At 54.5% G+C, this 18,208-nt stretch overlaps 7 protein-coding genes across 8 annotated transcripts; 4 read left to right on the forward strand and 3 right to left on the reverse strand.

Annotated features, from left to right (window-relative positions):
• Positions 1–245: 245 nt before the first annotated feature.
• Positions 246–1,537, reverse strand: CKM354_000683000 (replication factor C subunit 2; the record flags this gene model as incomplete). Its single annotated transcript, XM_044802163.1, has 2 exons — positions 246–1,353; positions 1,416–1,537. The coding sequence occupies 2 exons, from the start codon at positions 1,535–1,537 to the stop codon at positions 246–248; spliced, it is 1,230 nt and encodes a 409-aa protein (XP_044658098.1).
• A 325-nt stretch (positions 1,538–1,862) lies between these two features.
• On the forward strand, positions 1,863–2,885 carry CKM354_000683100 (uncharacterized protein; the record flags this gene model as incomplete). The annotated part of the gene is made up of 2 exons (XM_044802164.1): positions 1,863–2,089; positions 2,141–2,885. 2 exons carry the CDS (start codon positions 1,863–1,865, stop codon positions 2,883–2,885), a joined length of 972 nt encoding a protein of 323 aa, XP_044658099.1.
• Positions 2,886–4,278: 1,393 nt separating this feature from the next.
• CKM354_000683200 (uncharacterized protein) lies at positions 4,279–5,896 on the forward strand (the record flags this gene model as incomplete). Its single annotated transcript, XM_044802165.1, has 3 exons — positions 4,279–4,389; positions 4,441–5,209; positions 5,265–5,896. 3 exons carry the CDS (start codon positions 4,279–4,281, stop codon positions 5,894–5,896), a joined length of 1,512 nt encoding a protein of 503 aa, XP_044658100.1.
• Positions 5,897–7,093: 1,197 nt separating this feature from the next.
• Positions 7,094–8,353, reverse strand: CKM354_000683300 (uncharacterized protein; the record flags this gene model as incomplete). The annotated part of the gene is made up of 4 exons (XM_044802166.1): positions 7,094–7,352; positions 7,566–7,867; positions 7,926–8,090; positions 8,147–8,353. 4 exons carry the CDS (start codon positions 8,351–8,353, stop codon positions 7,094–7,096), a joined length of 933 nt encoding a protein of 310 aa, XP_044658101.1.
• Positions 8,354–8,993: 640 nt separating this feature from the next.
• Positions 8,994–9,607, forward strand: CKM354_000683400 (uncharacterized protein; the record flags this gene model as incomplete). Its single annotated transcript, XM_044802167.1, has 2 exons — positions 8,994–9,366; positions 9,423–9,607. 2 exons carry the CDS (start codon positions 8,994–8,996, stop codon positions 9,605–9,607), a joined length of 558 nt encoding a protein of 185 aa, XP_044658102.1.
• A 410-nt stretch (positions 9,608–10,017) lies between these two features.
• On the reverse strand, positions 10,018–10,842 carry CKM354_000683500 (uncharacterized protein; the record flags this gene model as incomplete). Its single annotated transcript, XM_044802168.1, has 1 exon — positions 10,018–10,842. One exon carries the CDS (start codon positions 10,840–10,842, stop codon positions 10,018–10,020), a length of 825 nt encoding a protein of 274 aa, XP_044658103.1.
• A 440-nt stretch (positions 10,843–11,282) lies between these two features.
• On the forward strand, positions 11,283–15,025 carry CKM354_000683600 (uncharacterized protein; the record flags this gene model as incomplete). Of its 2 annotated transcripts, none has more annotated exons than XM_044802170.1 (2): positions 11,283–13,113; positions 13,194–15,025. In XM_044802170.1, 2 exons carry the CDS (start codon positions 11,283–11,285, stop codon positions 15,023–15,025), a joined length of 3,663 nt encoding a protein of 1,220 aa, XP_044658105.1. The 2 variants fall into 2 exon arrangements, with proteins under 2 accessions (XP_044658105.1, XP_044658104.1); XM_044802169.1 differs by having other exon boundaries at positions 11,283–12,966.
• Between the last annotated feature and the right edge of the window lie 3,183 nt (positions 15,026–18,208).

The raw sequence follows: 18,208 nt of genomic DNA on the forward strand, positions 1-18,208 counted from the left end.
AAAGCAGGCAGGCAGTAGGGAAGGGCCGGAATCGATGCTCGCGGAACTACCAGGCAGACAGGGGGTGTCTTTGTCAGATTCCATGCAAGAGTTCTGCTCTGAAGGGTGCGCATGAACAGGAGCGGGAGCGAGAGCGAAGATGATTCTGTGGCTCGATGGCGCAAAAATGTTGCGCCCTAACGCCATCGCTCAACAACATAACAATGCAGAATCCTACAGTTGTTCAACTCTCCTCATGTCAACGCTCATTGATCGCCACCCAAAATGCCAGCAGTCCTGAGACACAGGTCCAGCACCGTCAGATGTTCATCGCTACCGTCGACCAGCCTCTTGTCCACCTCAGAGAAGACGAGCATGATTTTGTTCTTCGCTGCATCACCCGTTATCTCATTCGTCAAAACCACCCTGTCGTATAGCTGCGTGACAATCTGACCTGCAGACCAGCCTTCAGCGACAAGATCCTCAACAGCTTTGGCAATCGGCTCATACGGTGGAGCCTTCTTCCCCATCGGTGTGACGGCTGTGATAAGCCGGTCTATGGTCGAGTCCGGAATCACGCCGGCAATCTCCTCAATGCTCAACACTGTAACAGGCTGTGACGAAGCTGAAGTTCCTGAATCAATGTCCATGGCATCGTCGTCGTCATCCTCCACAGTCTTTCTCTTCCTCTTCCCTCCGCCCTTGCCCTCATTTGCTGTAGCGCCCACCAGTCTCGCCGCACTTTGCAGGAACGTGATCGCTTTCCGCAGATCTCCTTCACTGCATCTCAACAACGTTTCCACGACGCCGTCCTCCAATTGCACCCCTTCCAACTTTGCGATATCCTCAATCCTCTTTCCCGCATTGCTCTCATCCAAGCTCTTGAACCGAAACTTCGAGCATCTTGACGCCAAAGGATCAATGATCCTCGTCACATAATTACACACCAGACAAAACCGTGTGATCTTACTATACGTCTCCATCGTCCTCCTCAACGCACTCTGCGCATCCTGCGTCATGGAATCTGCTTCATCGAGAATGACAATCTTGTACGGCGGACAAGGGTATTTCTTCTTGTATTCTTCTCCTGCCGGGCCTGAAGGTGGATTTGAGAGTTGCATGCGGGCAAAGTTCTTCACCTTTTCACGAACGATGCTGATACCGCGTTCGTCGGATGCGTTGAGCTCGAGGACGCGAGATTTGACGAGATCGGGCCCGTAGAGCTGTTTGGCGAGTGCGAGTACTGTGCTGGTCTTTCCGGTTCCGGGAGGGCCGTAGAAGAGCATGTGGGGGAGATTGGCGGATTGGAGAGTTCTACGGAGGATTGTAACGGTGTGGTCTTGGGCTGTAACATCGTCGAGAGATTTGGGGCGGCTGCGGAGTAGGAGTTGTCAGTATAACAGGCCATACATAGGTAATGCATCAGAGGTGTGTACTATTTCTCAACCCATGGCTGTAGACGATTGTCTTCTTGGTTCTTGTCTGGTTTCGATGAAGATGAAGCTGCTGCTGCTTTGGCAGCAGCTTGTCGTGCCCGATTGTCGAAGAAGGGATTCATATCGCTCGTGGTAATCCGAATGGCATGCGTTATGGACGCTTCGAAGCCAAAGGTGGTGTCGACGATGATGTTTCGCGTTGGAGTCGCGCCGTGCACTTTCGCGACGCGTCAGGAACGAGAGCGTCAATATTTGACGCGCCGTCGTCAATACTTCGGATGACGCGAGTCCGCCGAGCGTCCATCGGTTCGGCGAGACGAGCGTCACCCACTCCAGCTCTAAGACGCTCCTCGCAACATGCTTGCACGATAACCTCTCCCATCTCATCGCCTGCTTTGTGACAGTCTGTGCAATGCGCCATCACGCTCACTTCACGCGCATCAAGTCATGAACGATGCGCCGTCTTCATCCGCTGCACCACCTGCGACAGATGCCGATCTCGAGCAAGATGGACTGGATGATGATACCAGGCCGCTCACGGCGAAAGAGCTAGCCAAGAAGAGGAGGAAGGACCGGGAGAACTTTCAGCGGAAGAGGGCAGATTTGCTCGATGATTTGCTTCGAAACCTTGACATATTGATATATGCCGAGCTGAGCACAATCTATTACATGGAGTATGTGTTGACACAATATCCGGGATGGAGGCCGTATTGACAAATAGACAGCTGCCAGGTGACACTGTTCTTCATACGAGCATTCGTCCAGTTCCTCTTCCTCACCCCAAAACCGGCTATCTTTCAGGAGCTTCCGGACCGCTCATTCCTAGGCAGCATTATTGGGCCCAATCTCCTTTGCATGTTGCTGCATTGTGTCCTTGCCACGCCCTCTGCAGGTGAGGCAACGCGAGGCTACATGCATGGCGGTCTGATCATGGACTTCATCGGACAAAAGGGGCCTTCAAGTAAACTGCACCTACTTTTGCTCGACTTTGTGCTGTTGGGGCTGCAGATTGTGCATCTATCAGCGTCAACATTGCGACGGCGACTCAGGAGTGCCATCGAGACTGGATCCGCCGTGGTCGCAGCTGACCCTGTTACGGCGACTGTACAGACAGTGGAGGACGAGGAGCGAGGTGTGCGGCGTTCAGCTGAAGAAGAACGCCGGGCCGACATTGAACTGCAGAATCTCACTGCAGCAGGCACTTCCACCGATAGCGCTGTGCCAACTTCAGCGGATGAAGAACGAGAACGCCTACTTGCGTCTTTCACGCCCGCTCGTCGGACAGAGGCTCACATCTTCGATGCTTTCAATTCCGGTCAAATGGTAATCGCCGATCTGGACCTTGGCAAGACGATAAAGGAGCAAATGGTGTTGATGCGCGTGAAGTACAACGTGGAAGAGGAGAGAGCTCGAAACGCCCAGCTCCGACAGAGACTGTATCAGCGACTCCTATCGAGAGTGGGACGATGAATCCACTTGCGTCCCGTGCCTCCGTGACTGTTGAGCCGCCTGCTTCACTCCTCCCACGCTACGTGTCGTTGAATTCTCCCGGAGGACCTCACGACCCGCCAACAGTGGACGCGCCTACCTCGCACACAGGACGATCAGGCGATGAAGCGCTGGCAGGCCGCCAGATCTGCATGCATGCACGCTCGCCCCGTGTATGATGCACAAAGGGTAGATCAGTAGCCTGGATTGGGGTGTGGAATCATTTCGAAGATTTGGCCTCGACTGCAAAGATCTGCTCGAAGCACTTCACGAAGGTGTTGTCCAAACGACACAGCAGTTCCATTCTGCAGCTACCGCTGGCGGCGTGAACCGTGCAAAGAGCTTCAAAAGAGCTGCAGGGTCACCATGACTTGCTGTTTACATACTGGTGCTGCCAAGAAACGCCTTCGGCAAGCCGAGGTGCCCACTCCGCCCGTCCCATCTTGTTCATCCTTCCAATGTCCATCTTGACTGCATCTCTCGCGCATCCTCCAATTACTTTTGAAGAAGCTTGTGAAGAAAATCTAATGCCTCCAATTCTACACACGAACACATCGAAGCTCTCAGGTGTACCGCTGACACAGCATAGACCTGGAGTTCTTGATGCTGTTGCTTTCGGATGTGTGGGACTCCGCTCTAAGTTCACTAAATCTTGCGCTACTATGTCTGAGCATAACGCACGTGCTGCCGCCTGCATTGGTGCAAAACCACTGGACAAGATCGCTGCGCGCAGTGTACTCTAGTCCGGCCAGTGGAGACCTTGTGCCAGCACACCGCCCAGCTCGTGGTTTCTGCGCTTTGCATTCAGCCCATGTATAACGTGAAAAGCCTATGACTGCGGCTCTGCACCTATGTTACTCCTTCTGGCAGGCTTAGTCCGCGGCTTGCATAATTCAGCTCGATGCGAATGCGCCTCAGTGCAATTGATCGTCGAAAGAACACAGTCAAGGCCTCAGTCAGCATTTGTTTCAGAATCGTACTCCACCTCAAGTATCAAGATACATTCCACTAGTTCCAACTGATCGATTCCAGAAAATCCTAGCCTCACTCCCAAGCAGATCTCGCCTCGGCATGGCGTGCGAATACTCTTTCGGGCGGGAAGGCGCTCAACTACTGGCTGAAGCGCTTTCACATTTGGACATAGTCTCAAACTAGTAGGAAGATACAGTTTGACTAATCGCTTGCAGCTCATGATTGTAGCAAGGCGCCCTGCTCGACAACGTGGCGAACAGCGTGTGGCGCTCCGGCCAAGAGCTGAATGTGCATGCTGAGGAGAGAGGGGAGCGAGGAAGATGAGCGAGCGCATATATGCTGCTCGGTCACCGCGAGCATGGATGCACAGTTTTTCGATCACTAGATCGTCTTCGGAGACAAGATGGGTTACTGGGCCGCTACCCTTGTAGCAATCCTTGCCTTTTCTGGCAATGGAGCTTGCAACGTTGCTGCCTCGTACAAGGGACCATCTACCAAAGGCTGTGCGAGTGCTGTGAGTATCTGTCACCAGATTGCGCGACACGAATGTATCTGACAGTGGTAGTGCACTGATTTGAGCAAGTCACTGCCAGGAAAAGTAACAACAGCTGCAAACACCGCAGCGTTCAAACAAATCCAGTCTGGCTACTATTCGACCTTCAACTCCGACCTTGCACCAGCGTGCTTCGTCCTGCCTACAACTGCCCAGGATGTTGCTGCCGTGGTGAAGGCAGCGAAGAAAGCCCAATGTCCATTTGCTGTTAAGGGTGGTGGACATACATTCTTTGCTGGAGCCAACAGCATTCAAGATGGTATTTCTATCGACCTGCAACAGCTTAATCAAGTCACGGTGAACAAAGATGGCTCAGCGAGCATCGGGCCCGGGAACCGATGGGGACGGGTCTACGAGGCACTTGATCCTCTTGGCCTGACTGTCATGGGTGGACGCGTATCGACAGTTGGCGTCGGAGGCTTGCTTGTTAGTGGAGGTCTCAGCTTCTTGCACCCTTCTCAAGGGCTGGGACTTGACAACATCCGCAGCTATCAGCTTGTCAATGCTGACGGAAAGGTGTTGGAGGTCAACCAAAAGAACAATCCAGACTTGTTCTGGGCGCTGCGAGGAGGAGGCAACAACTTTGGCATCGTGACACGCTTCGACGTCAACACGGTTAAACACCAGAGCTTCTGGGGAGGAGGTATCAATTACAACATCTCCGAGCTGGAGCCTCTGATGAAGGCATACAACAGACTCGCGCAACCAGAAACCCAAGACCCCAAAGCCACTACCTGGTTTGCTCCCGTATATTATCCCAAGACAGATTTCTGGCTCATCAGTGAGTTTCCATTCCAACACCGAGCACACTTCAAGACTGTACTGACCCTGACTAGACACCGAGCCTGTCTACGCCGACCCTGTTTCCACAACTCCGGAGATCTTCAAGCCCTTCATGGAAAGCCCCAACCAGCTATCCAACTCGATCCGCATCGCCAACATTTCATCTCTCGCTCAAGACACCACCCCAACACCGGGCAACACTGTCGCCGAATGGGACATCACCATGAAAATGAACACCGAAGTGGTCCACTACATGCATCAACGCATCAGCGACGGCGCGATGAATCACCCTGCCATCGACCTCATTGCTTTCCCTGTTCAGATCCTAGGCAAGACTACCTTGTCCCACACCAAAAACCGTGGCGGCAACGCTCTCGGCCTATCCGAATCAGATGGTCCACTTCTCATTGTTCAACTTGGTCTCAGCTGGCCTGCTGGGGCTTCTGCGGCAGATGATGAAGCGATCTATGCTCTCGGCGATGCTTTGATGAGCGACGTGAAGCAATGGAGCGTGAAGAAGGGACTGGAGCATCGATATATCTATATGAATTATGCGGGCCGGAGTCAGAATGTTTTCGAAGGATATGGAGCGAAGAATCATGCGAGGTTGAGACAGGTTGCAAAGAAGTATGATCCGGAAGGTGTATTTCAAAAGTTGGTGCCGGGTGGGAAGAAGGTGTTTTGAGAGCTTCGCGTTGGAAAGGCTCGCCGCATTCTAGTATCAGCCCTGCAATCTACTGCTATTGTTCACATAGATCAGTATCTATGATCCCATGTTTCTGAATATCGAACCCAAGCTCCAGACACAGGTTTTCTGCATCAGAGAGCTCAGAATAGACTTACTTCGAAGAGACATCAAGAGAGAAGAGAAAAATGAAACAACGTTACTCCGTTCTCATTCGCTTCGAGCCTGGGTGAGAATCCCGCCGTATGCTGGCACCAAGCCAGGCTGCCTGGCAGAGAGCCGATAAAGCCCGAACGCCTCTCCAGTTTCAATGGTTACGGCAGGTCTTGTGCAAGGATGCTCGAGTTGGCCCTCAATATGCTCGACAGCCAGAGCACTGGCGGTGCCCACAGATACCCCTCCCAAAAGCGCAGGCACTTGTTGACACTGAGAACAGGTGAGCAACCCCTTCGCAGCGCATTCGCATTGAACGTCAAGGTATGCTGCATCCACTCAAGCTCATTCGGTACAGTGATCGATCGCGCAAGCGAAGGCTGACGATGAGCCGTACCACCTGACAGAGAGTTGAAAGACTTCGATTGCCTCTCCGATCTGCAATGAACGCGGCAAGTAGTGCGCGATGCGACTCGAGGCGGCCCAGCGGGTGCTCGGCGGCCAGAAAGAGGCGAAGGTCGGAAGGCATCGCTCCATTTCAGGCATAATTACTCGGAACCTACATAGGCACTCGAACCTTGGCAGTGATCGTGGATGGTCGATGGGAGACAGAGTAGAGAACCATACTCTCAATATGTTGAATTGGAGAGTTATACAAGCGAATCTGCTTCCCAAACGCGGTGCTTCCATCCCATACTTTCTCCCTCAACCGTCCCGTATTCCGCCTCAATGCCTCAGAAACTCCAACTTCAAGCCTCGCCGCCGCCGTCGCTAAGAAAATGCCAAGGAAAGCAATGCAAGGAGATATCGATACTTACTTTTGTTGTTGAGCCCGCTGTTGGGCTTCGAGCTTGGCTGCAGCTAGTCTTGCCAGTAGCTCCTCTTTGGAGATGCGAAGGGGATTCACTATAGCGCGAGGACGCCGATACTTTTACCAGCATTAGCAGAGACCAGAAGAAATGGAAAGGTGCTCATGATAGTCGTTTTGGAGTTTGCTATAGTTGATACTCGTACTGTGTGAGGATTTCCGGAAAGGGTCAAGGTTCAGTCATCGTTACCCACCTCATTCTTAGCACCACCACTGGCTACTGACTCTGATGACTTCGAGCCTCGACGGCCATTTCCTGGACGATCGCCATAGCAAGAGCTGTCTCGACTCAAGCGATAGTTTTTGCTGCGGTCTTTGCTTGGAATCAGATCAGCTGGTGGCGACAGTCTGCCTTTGCGTTTCGATGGTGGCGAGTGAGAGCGAGATCGGCGACGCGGTGGTGGTGATCGGGATGGCGATGACGGACGGCGACGCCTGCTGGGTGGTGAGCGTGAGTAATCAGAGTAAGAGGGAGATCGCCGCCGCCTGCGCGGCGAGGGTGAACGTCTCCTGTGGCGACGGTCGTCATCGTCACTGCTTGCTGGTCTATCCCTCTTGCGAGGAGGTGAGCGAGATGCATCGGAATAAGAGTCGCGACGTCTACGACGTCTTGGTGGAGAGCGTGAGCGCGATGGTGATCGGCCATACGAAGGGGAACGACGACGGCGACGAGGATTGTCGTCTCTGCCTCCACGACCGCGTCCGCCCGGTACGTAGCTGTCAGTCGCGCGTGGTGGACTGCGACGTCTGGGAGGTGGTGATCTGGAAAAGTCTCTCGACGGTCGGCGCTCGAAGGAGCGATCGCGTACGCGGCCTCGACCTCCACGTCCACCTCCTCTGCCGCCACGAGAACCGCGCTCGCGCTCGCGGATTCGTGCCAAGTCACGTTCGCGTTCGCGTTCTTCGATCTCACGCTGCCTAGCTTCCTCGCGTGCCTTATCTTCTGCGATCTGTACGTGGTGTCAGCATACTATAGCTGCTTATCCGGCATTCAAAGCTCTTCCTCACCCTCTCCTGTATGAGTTCAAATTTCTTCGCTTCAAGCAGCTCTTGCGGGATGCCTTTGGGGTCGGCCTGGGCGCTGAGGAGCAGCTTCCACAACTGGAGGCAGAATGGGGGAGCGTCTTTGTCGAGGAAACCGGAGATGTCGGTCTGGATCTGTTTGATGTTCGGCTAGGACGCGCTGGTCAGCGCGAGTGACGGAATAGCAGCAGAGCACAAGCACTCACGAATTTGCCGGCTTCGAGCAAGGTAAAGATCATCTCGGTGACCACATCGTCGTCGCTATTGAGGATTTTGGTGATCTCGTCCGACACCCACTTCTTGATCACCGGCAGGTTGACCTTGGTCATGTCAACTTTCTTGCTGAACTCTGGTGGAAAAGAGGTATTACGCATCGCTCGCGCGTCTGCGCCCGTCTTGAGCGCTGCCGACATGATCGGCGTGATGTGGTGGTAGTGTATGAGGCTGAAGGGAGGAAATGTGGACGAGAAGAAGGCGGGGGAGAACAGTGCCGCTGCCGGAGCAGGTGAAGTTGGCGACAAGTCGAAGGTGTGACGGAGTGAGCTTCAGCATTGGAGCTTGAGACGTGGCTGTCTTCCTGCGCCACAGCTAGTGGCTGGTGACTGCACTTTCCCTTCACTTTCACTCTCCTCCCAGCGACTGCTGCTGGTCGCCATCGTCCATTCTGGGCCTGACTACTGCGGTCTTACCGGCATGATGACTATCATGAGAAGTTACGCCTTGATGTTGACGGGGCGGGCCAACAAATCTCGGCTTAAGAGCGTATATGCTGTTGTACACATGAGCTGCCGATATGCCCTCTGTCGACTAGCGATCCGCCTAGACATGTTCCACACAATCTACCCTGGCTACATGCTGAACTACGAGAAGACAAGAGCCGCTCGTCCCATCGCCATTCTAGCAAGACTTTTGGTATGAATTGCAATTGTGTACATGCAGACAGCTAAGGTAAGCGCCAAGCTCCGGCCCTAAGTGCGCCCCAGGCTGCAACAATGCTTATAGCTCTTCATTACCCGTGGGACTATCCATTGAATCGAGTCCCAAGAGTTCAAGATGACATTCATCCACAGCTTACAAGCCTATCTCTCACCTTTCGTACATCTTGCTCCGTACCACCTATTAAGCTATGGCATTCTTCTCGGGACGACGGTATACCAGTCCTTCGTGAACACAAAAGTGTGCTACCAAGCACTGCCAGCATCAGCATTTACCACACTTCAGAAGCGCATCTTCCCCGTCTACTTTCAGATACAAACAGCATTGCTCATGTTCACTGTCTTGACTGTGCCACCATATGGACCAGTATCATTCATTCAAAAGAAGCGCGATTGGGTCCCACTCGTGTTTGCGAGTGGCATGGCGTTGCTGAACCTTTTGATTTATGGCCCTCGTACTCAGACAGCCATGATGGAAAGAGTACATCAAGGTCCGACTACTCGGCATATCATTGCCCGACACGTTCATTTACTGACCTTGACATAGCGACGAGGGAGCGTACAAAGCCGGAAAGGAAGGGTACCAAATCTGAGCCTAGCAATGCCATGCAGACCAAGAACAGACAATTCTCCAGAACGCACGCCATGTCGATTCATCTCAATCTACTTTGCATGATTGCAACGGTGTGGTATGGAACCAGACTAGCATCCCGAATAAATCTGGAAGTTTAGAGCGAGGGAGTTTTGGGGCCGGTGCTCCGCTGTTCGCCGGAGAGGTAGAAAGAGATCTAAGCCCGAAGAGTTTATTGTAATGGCCGCAATGATAGTGGATGCTGGTATGTAGAATTTGGACTAATCACCGAGTCCCAATTTTCGGGAGTAGGGTTCACAGCTCAGTGTCTGCAAATCTGTGTCCTGATCGCAATAGGGTCGTAGGTAGGTAGGCGCATGAGTTCTATGGTCGCTGGTCGGATGTTTACGCGAAAATCCTCAAGGAGGGCGCTGGGCATGGTTTGGAGTGCGGGCTCTGGAGACTGGCGGCCACGAAGCTGCTACCTCATAGACCCTACTCGATCTTGGATGCCGGGAGGTCGCGCGCTTGAGAATACCATTTGATATTTGGCAGAGCGAGTGTTTCAACTTCAATCGCCTTCGTCGTCGCTGATGTTCGACTTGAAGATGTCTTTGCCGATCTTCTTCGGTGCAAAACCTTCGATCGTTCCAGCAGTCAGAAATTCCTCCACATCTGCATCTGGCGCTCTCGGCATCTTCGAGCTGATTTTCTTCTCGACGACATCATCAGTCATGACCTGCTTTGGCCTGAAACCGCCGCTCTGCTCGCCACGCTCAGCGGCAAGTTCGTCTTCATTCGCGACCTTCTCCCGCCACTCGTTCACACGAGCTGCGCGGTTCGCTCGCCTAGTAGCAGTGTCCTCTTCCGGTGGTCGATCGTCTTCGTGCAGCATAATGTCTGGCTGCTGGCTCCGCTCGCGCTCCCAGGCTGGCACTTCGCTGAGCTGGGCTTTCACGTAAAGGCTCTTTTTGGCACAGTCGGTAGAACAATAATCACCCATACCTTGTCTCAGCTTCCACTCCGACGCCTTGCCCATCGTTTGGGAGCGGGGTGAGTTCTGGCACAGCGCATATCCGCATTTGTGGTCTATGGTTCTTTCTTCAATGAGACTGTCATAGTCCGAGGGCTGGAACGGTTTGACCAGCTGTATGAAGCTGAGAGCCTCGCGAGATGTGAAACTGGGTGATGCTGGGTAATCGATGAGAGCAGTAATCGCGTCCAGGATCTGTGCCTCAACATCCTTTTGCGCTTGAATTCTATACGCGTGGTGAAGCGCGATCTTCAAGTTCTTGCGGTCAGTCTCGGCCTTCTCCTTCTGTTCGGCCGTCAAAGCTGGAGCACGCTGCGTTGACGACTGCTTGAGGATAGACTTGACCGGTGTCTTGGCGGCCATGTCGACGACCCGACGTGTGTGGCAGCAAGAAGGTTGCGTGGAAGATCGCAATTAAATCGCAGGTGTATGCGATGGCCGGCTAAACCTCGGTGGGCGGTATTAGACTCTGAGCGACGTAATGACCGTGCTCTCCCATGCCACAAGATTGTTGACCCACTTCCGACCATTCGACTGCAGCTGCCCTCTTGCTGCCGTCTCTATTTGGCCATACCGCAAGCATTGCTTTGGAGGGAGCATACACGGCGCCGGCGAGGAACTTGGCATCTGATCTGGCCGGACGGCGGCGGATCAGTCTCGACGACAGCGCATCGGATCTGTTTCATCAGCAGCTGCCTTGAGCAGGCCGCGTCAACGATCCGCAGCACCACCGCCCACCAACACCACCCCGCCTTCCACGAGCACACCACCGCCGCTGCACCGCCGGCCTGTGGACGTCTACCATGGCGTCCTTGTTTAAAGTCAAAGCTCTGTACGAGTTCGAGGCGAAAGAGGACGACGACCTGGGCTTCGACGGCGGCCAGATAATTGATGTCACTGAGGAGATTGATGCGAACTGGCTGGAGGGCAAGTACATCGATGCAAGTGGCGAGAGAAAGTCTGGTATATTCCCGCGCGAATTCGTGGAAAAGTATGAGCCTCCGGTGCCTAGTCGTCCTACGCGACCTGCCCGCCCCAAGCAGGAGCCAGTGCCTGAGCCAGTGCCCGAGCCTGTAGAGGCTACACCAGCCTCTGAGCCAATTGAGGATGCCCGCGATGTGCCTGCTGTACCATCAGTAACCAAGCCACCTCTTCCACCAGTTGACACGACGCCAGCATTGCCTTCCCGGGAGGAAGTCCGCTCGCCCCCCGCCAATGTCAAATCACCTACCCTGCCGAATGAGCCCCCAGCAGCACCGAAGCCTACTCCGGCAGAACCAGCAGCTCCATCTGCGAAGAAGCCGCCTCCTCCGATTGCCGCAAAATCCAATGCCTTCCGGGACCGAATTGCTGCCTTCAATGCGCCAGCAGCTGCTCCCATCGCGCCCATGGTTCCCGGAGGACCCAGATCTGGTGCCAACACTTTCATAAAGAAGCCGTTCGTCGCACCACCTCCTATGGCAAATTCCTACGTGCCGCCTCCCGTCAAGGCTGAGCCTGTTCACAAGCCCTACATTCGCGAGGAAGATCCGGAGATCAAAAGGAGACGTGAAGAAGATCAGGCTGCTGCTGAGGCGGCAGGCTTTTCAGTGGATGCGTCTGGCGAGCAACAGGACGACGCCGAAGATGTACCAAAACCTCAAACACTGAAGGAGCGAATTGCCTTGCTGCAGCAACAGCAGCTTGAGCAGGCACAACGGAGGGCAGATGGTGGTCAGAAGAAAGAGAAAAAAGCCGCGCCAAGACAAGCCTCAGAGTCTTCTGAGCAAGGTCAATTGCCAGAGCCTGACTTAGAAGCAGATGAGTCCGAAGATACTACGCCACATCCCAGACAGTCACTCGAGGCAGCGGCCGAGCGTGCGCGGGTTCCATCTGCCCAACGCAAGCCCTCGGAGCCACTGTCTCCTAGACCTGTAGCTCCTGATTCGGAGCTTGTGAGCGATGGAAATGACGCAGACCAGTCTGCTGCAGGTGAAACTACAGAAGATGACGCAGGCACAATCGGGCCAGAAGATAGCGATGAGACCAGCGCGCCGCGCCCACTGCAACGTAGCCCCACCGTGTCCAAACGAGATCCAGCCGCCAATGAAGAGAACGACACTACTGAAGACGCCGAAGACGACGAAGACTCCATGGATGAGGAGACGCGGAAGCGCATGGAAATCAGAGAACGTATGGCCAAGATGAGTGGGGGTATGGGAATGCCAGGCATGTTTGGAGCTATGCCACTACCCGGTGCGGCGCCCATCAAAAAACGAAAGGAGAAGAAGCCAAGTGATGAGGCACCTCCTACATCCCCACCTCCACAGCAAAGAGTTCCAATGATCCCTGTCCCTGGCCTACAACGAGTGCAAAGCCCAGAGTCCGCAACTTCTCAGCACGAGGGACGCTTTGGCCCCGCTCACGGTGACGATGAGCTCGAATCTGTGCCTCCACCGCGCAGATCCACTGGCGAAGATCGCGGCCCTCCCCCGCCGATCCCCACAGGTAAGATGAAGCCAAGGAAGGGCATTTTCTCGTTGCGCATGAGTCGTGGTGGCAACAAAACGCCGTGTCAGCCCTCAGGTCGTCATCTCCACGACACATTCTCCTCTGAAGACGTTTCGGATGAGCCGACCGAGCAGGCTGCAGGCAGTATGTTGCACGCATCAGCGAGCAGAATTTATCTTCGGCCCTATTCTTGATCATCTGAGTGTTCGCTGACATGTACACAGACTCTCGCCCTCCCCAGGAACGAGGAGCGCCACCTCCAGTGCCTGGATCTCAGCCCAGCCGCGCTTCGACGATAGAATCGCGCCCCGTGCCACCGCCGCCGCCGCCACACGCCAACCCCCTGTCTCCAGGCACCGGCTCCGAATCAGACGACGAAGCGTCGGTGCGTAATCTTGGGTCGGCGACTGCGACACCTGGCGCTGAGACGCCCGGGGTGCCTACACGCAATATGTCGGTACGGAGTCCGCCGCCGGTCCCAGGATCTGAGACTGCCAAATCGCCAGAAGGTCGACGCGCTTCTTACTTCTCAGTCGAGTCTCAAACCGCGACTTCCGACAGGCGAGCAAGTAGAGCGCCGCCCCCAGTTCCTGGAAGTCCAATTACATCGCCTCGTGCTCCGCCGCCTCCTCCACCACAAGCTGTAAGCCATACCACTGACTTGCAAGCTGGAGATCATGAGCGAGAGAGCGAATATGAGGGAGATTACGATACCGACATCGCGTCCAGTGCCAAACACAAAGACGCTTTAAAAGCTGGTACACACGTAAGAGAACCGAGCTTGGACGACAACACTGATATCCAATCTCCACCGCCTCCACCCCATGGCACCGCGCCAAGATCCGTTCCTCCACCTCCTCCTGCGCACGCAACAAGACCCTCCATGGATGCACCCAGAGCGCCGCCGCCTGTGCCTCCTGCGGCACCTCGCGATCCCGTACCTGGTGATGATGATTACGATCCTTTCCGCTATGATAGCACTCGCGGTCCTCCACCTCCGGTTCCCAGCACAATTCCCGTGACCGCGCCTCCCGCACCTCCTCCGAGACAACCGGAGCCTGAGAGCTCCGCAGATGATGCGGACGAGTTGTATTCTGTAACTCCGCCCAAGCGGTCCTTTGAGGATCCCTCCCGCATTGCTCCTGCGCCTCCGGCAGCGCAGCCTCCGCCGCCCATCCGGGCACCCCCACGAGAGTCTGTTGACCAACACAGATCGAACGTGGCAATACGAAGATCAATGGACCAGCCGAGACCCTCCATGGATAATGGCCATATCGCCCAGGACATTGATATGGCTGAGTCGACAACATGGTGGACTGCGCCGCAAGCTTTACCGCCGTCATTGCAGAATAGGCAAGGCGTAGACATCTTGTCTGAATCCGAAGAGACCACTGCTTCGAAGCGGGGCGGCCGCAAGGAGGTCACCAAAGAAATTTACGTTCTCTATATTGACTACAGCCAGACCATCATCACGGTGCGCTTCGATGCCAGCAATCCTACGGATGCACAAATTGAGCAGCAGCATCGCGCTCCTCCTGCGAAGCTCCGACAGGAGCAGCTCGAAGCATACTGGCAACGCTTTGGTCGCAACATCTCCGAATCTGTGAACGCTCTGGGACATGCGAAAAAGGATACTTCAGTTGGCAACGGCTCTCCTGCTGCGCTCCCCGCTGAGCTTATCAAGAGTATTCCCAAAGCCCTTCAGCCAGTTGGAAATCGAGCCTACGGCGCTCTGGTGTACGCCAACCTCGCGAATGCTTCGACACAGCAGTTCGACGAGATTCGACCTGGTGACATTGTGACGCTAAGGAATACTCGATTCGAGGGCACGCATGGCGCGGTGAAGCACAAATATAAACAAGAATACGGGAGTATGCACGTTGCGATTGTGGAAGAGTGGGACGGCACACGGAGAGCCATTCGAGGTTGGGAACAGGGGCGTGAGAAGCAGAAGGTCCGAAGTGAGAAGTTCAGACTTGGCGATTTGAGGAGTGGTGAGGTCAAGGTTTGGAGAGTTGTTGGGAGAGACTGGGTGGAGTGGGAAACTAGCCAGTGACTCTGATGCGCCGTGATGTGAAGACGAGTGGTGGCTTAATGCAGATCTTATGAAGGTATGGGGTAGCGCATAGGGGTTGTTCTGTCCATACACGTGAAGCGCATAGAAATGCATATAAGGACGGCGAGAATTTGTCGCTTCTTACATTCTCGCAAAATGTTTTCCTGTCTGGTCTCGCTCTAGCGCTCTTGGGGTTATCTTTGTTCCAGACTTGTAGATTAGAGCAATGTTCTCACGCCAAGGGACAGTTGGCACGGAGAGTGATCTGTGGAGGCGAGGAAGGAACCTTCCTTTCCTGCGCAAGCCTGCTCGACGTCCCCATCCTCTCGTGGTCGAGATGGCACATGACGCGAGTCTACTCACAAACTACCGCGAAGCAAGATTACGTGCAAAGCTTTCAGTCCCGACTCATTCATGGTCGCTCCAACACATACTTGGCTCCTGTCGCGAGTCGAGTGGGAATAGTCCTGGTCCCAGGGTACGCACGTAGTGATTGTTAATACGCACGTAGCAATCGCGGGTACGCACGTAGCGATCGTGGATACGTACGTAGCGATTGTGGCGCCTTTAATGTGGTCGAAGTTCGTGCTCTGTAGGACAAGTTGTCGCAAGGTAATCCCCGATAGGAGCCCTGGATTCGTGTGGGTGGCACAAGTTGTCACAGAGATGGTAGCGTTGGTGACTTCCGCTACTGGTCGAAGTGACTTGGTCTTCGGAGTCGTGAAGGAATATTGGGTGTTGGATAATTGAGCCATCAGGAAAGCTGGGTATAGGCGATGAACCAAGTATTGGACTAGCACTGCCCGCTTATGCTGTGTTCGCTGCGTCGTCACGATGGATCGCTTCCTGAGATCGAAGATATTTACACGTGTGGTGGTCATGGCCTGCTCTCGAGGATCGGAGAGAGCGAGCAGACTACGGAGATTTGAGAGATTGTATGTCTCTCTGTACCTACCATGTCCTTGGAGAGGGGACACAAGCCCTTGCACTGATGTCGATGGATAGAGATGTACTGTATTAACACGAGGTTGGCCCGCTACTTTAGCTTCACAAGGCACTGGTTGTTCTCTTCTGTAGGCATGTTACAAATTAACGTGGGCGGAGAAAAGAGCGACCAAGCAGGCGCGTACAACCGGCACGTCAAATTTCCTGGTAGGTACGCTTGACTGGCCGCAGTACACCCTCTTCGAGTCTGGAGGTGCCTGGACTCATCGCGTGGTACTTGTTCACTCCTCACTTGTGCAACGTGTTTGCGTGCTAGCATGTTCTGGGCTGTGGAGATTCTCGCCCGACCCGTACTGCTGGCCTGACGAACTTGTTCCCGACATGTTGGTAGCCTGGTTCACTCTCAGGCAGAGGGCAGCGAGCACCAGAAATGATGTTGCAAAGTGAACATTCTTTTGGAAAGAGCCTGCAGTTGAATGGATCCTCCAATCGTCCAGCTTTGTGAGAGGCCATGAGCACTGCGTCGCTGTATGCATCTGGGCTGCGACTTCGTCCGGCGCTCTCTCATAGCGAAGGGAACACACGAGCAGGGCAAAATGTCTTCAATTGCCCATCTTTCCAAAACAAGATGCTCGACTGCGAACAGCAAAAGCGCCAGGATCAGGGTGATTTGCCAGTCTCGCGGTTGGCTCACAAATCTCCGACGGAGGTCGCGCGAGCGGGTGTGGTTGAACAGCTGACCATTTATTGGCGTTCGCCACGATGATCACCCTAGGCTACCCTCAGCCCAGTCGTGTATCATGCGAATTGCAAGGAACAGCTTACGCCGAGGGGTGGGCGCGAGTGAGCACGACTGCGACGCTGTGACAATCGAAGATCCAGGTTGCTGGGCACGAGGTCGCAATTTGGTTTGGAGAGGAGACGGTCATACAACACTTGAGCAAGCTTGTCGCACGCCTTGTACCGTCCTGAGCCTGAGACTGTCCACACCTGTAGTCTCACTTGAAGCCCGAGGTCGGACATCAGTTCATCGCCACTCTGCTAAGACAATGCACGGGCCATGGGTTCTCTGCAGTTGCGAGACTAGGCAATGACTTCGCAACACGTAGGCGGCACGTGCATTGCGCGCTGCGAAATTGAACGTTAAAGCGCTGACGACGCAGATCTCCTGGTCATGTCGTGCATCGTTGACGTGCTTCTGCAAGCGCCACAGTGCGTTCAATGTCCGGCCGGAGGCGCATTCAACATCATTGTGCTGAAGAGCGCTGCTGTAAGTCACTCCAATTCATGTACCATGTGAGCATGGTGCATTGGCTCAATAGTGAACTCCTGACAAATTGATTCTTGGCCCGTGAGGGAGTGCATGTTGATGTGAGAAGAAACCCGTGGAGTGTTTGTTTAGCGGTTGAGTGCGGCGAGTGGCATGCGTTGGGAAGCAATGCAAAGTCCGAGCTGCGCCCATCCGGGTATCTCGAATTGCACGAGGTCGCTGTGGTTTTCTGCAGGGGGCCAGTACCAGCAAGACCGCAGTGGCAGATGACGACGGCTGGCTGAAACGACAGCAATGCCTCTAATCAGCATTGCGAAGTTTCAGCACGTAGACCAAGAGCGGCCACAGACGTCAGTGCTGTTAGGCGGCATGCATCAGTTGCAGGCCCGACATGGGTCATCGAGTCCTTGCCGAGCTCAACATACTGCGAGCTGCATCTACAGACACAGCGTGCAGCATGCTGTCGGGAAGCAGCTGGTCCAGGCAGGGGTAGACAAAAAGGACGACTTGCTTCAACGTGGGCGTCCAAGTTCGGCAAGTCTTGCTTCTCAGGCACATTTCCGTCACGTGCGGGCACGATGGCATCAGAAGATGTCGAGTCCTGGGCAGAGGAGCGCAAGTGGCGGTGAAAGGGTGCCTGAGATTGCCAACGGAGAACTGCAGCCATCCGCAATGTCCCAATCGTCTTCTAGAAGACAGCAAATGAGACATGTCTACTTCATTGTGGCGATGGCGACGCATGGCGCAACGCTGGCCGCACATGATCGACTCCCATCGGGCACAGCAGTCGCTCTTCCCTTTGTGGTTGCTACGCGCGCAGCGGTTTCTGGTATATCTTTGGACTAGCAGGAGTCGGTGGACAGCGCGCTGGTATCCAATGGTTTTCGCGCGGGTCAGCTCTCAGCTTCGGTGGATGGTCTTCGGAGGTTCCATTTCGACCGCATTGTCGAGGAGACAGCTGAAAGTGG

Source organism: Cercospora kikuchii, assembly GCF_019650295.1.
Source record: "Cercospora kikuchii DNA, contig_00004, whole genome shotgun sequence".
NCBI lineage: Eukaryota > Fungi > Ascomycota > Dothideomycetes > Mycosphaerellales > Mycosphaerellaceae > Cercospora > Cercospora kikuchii.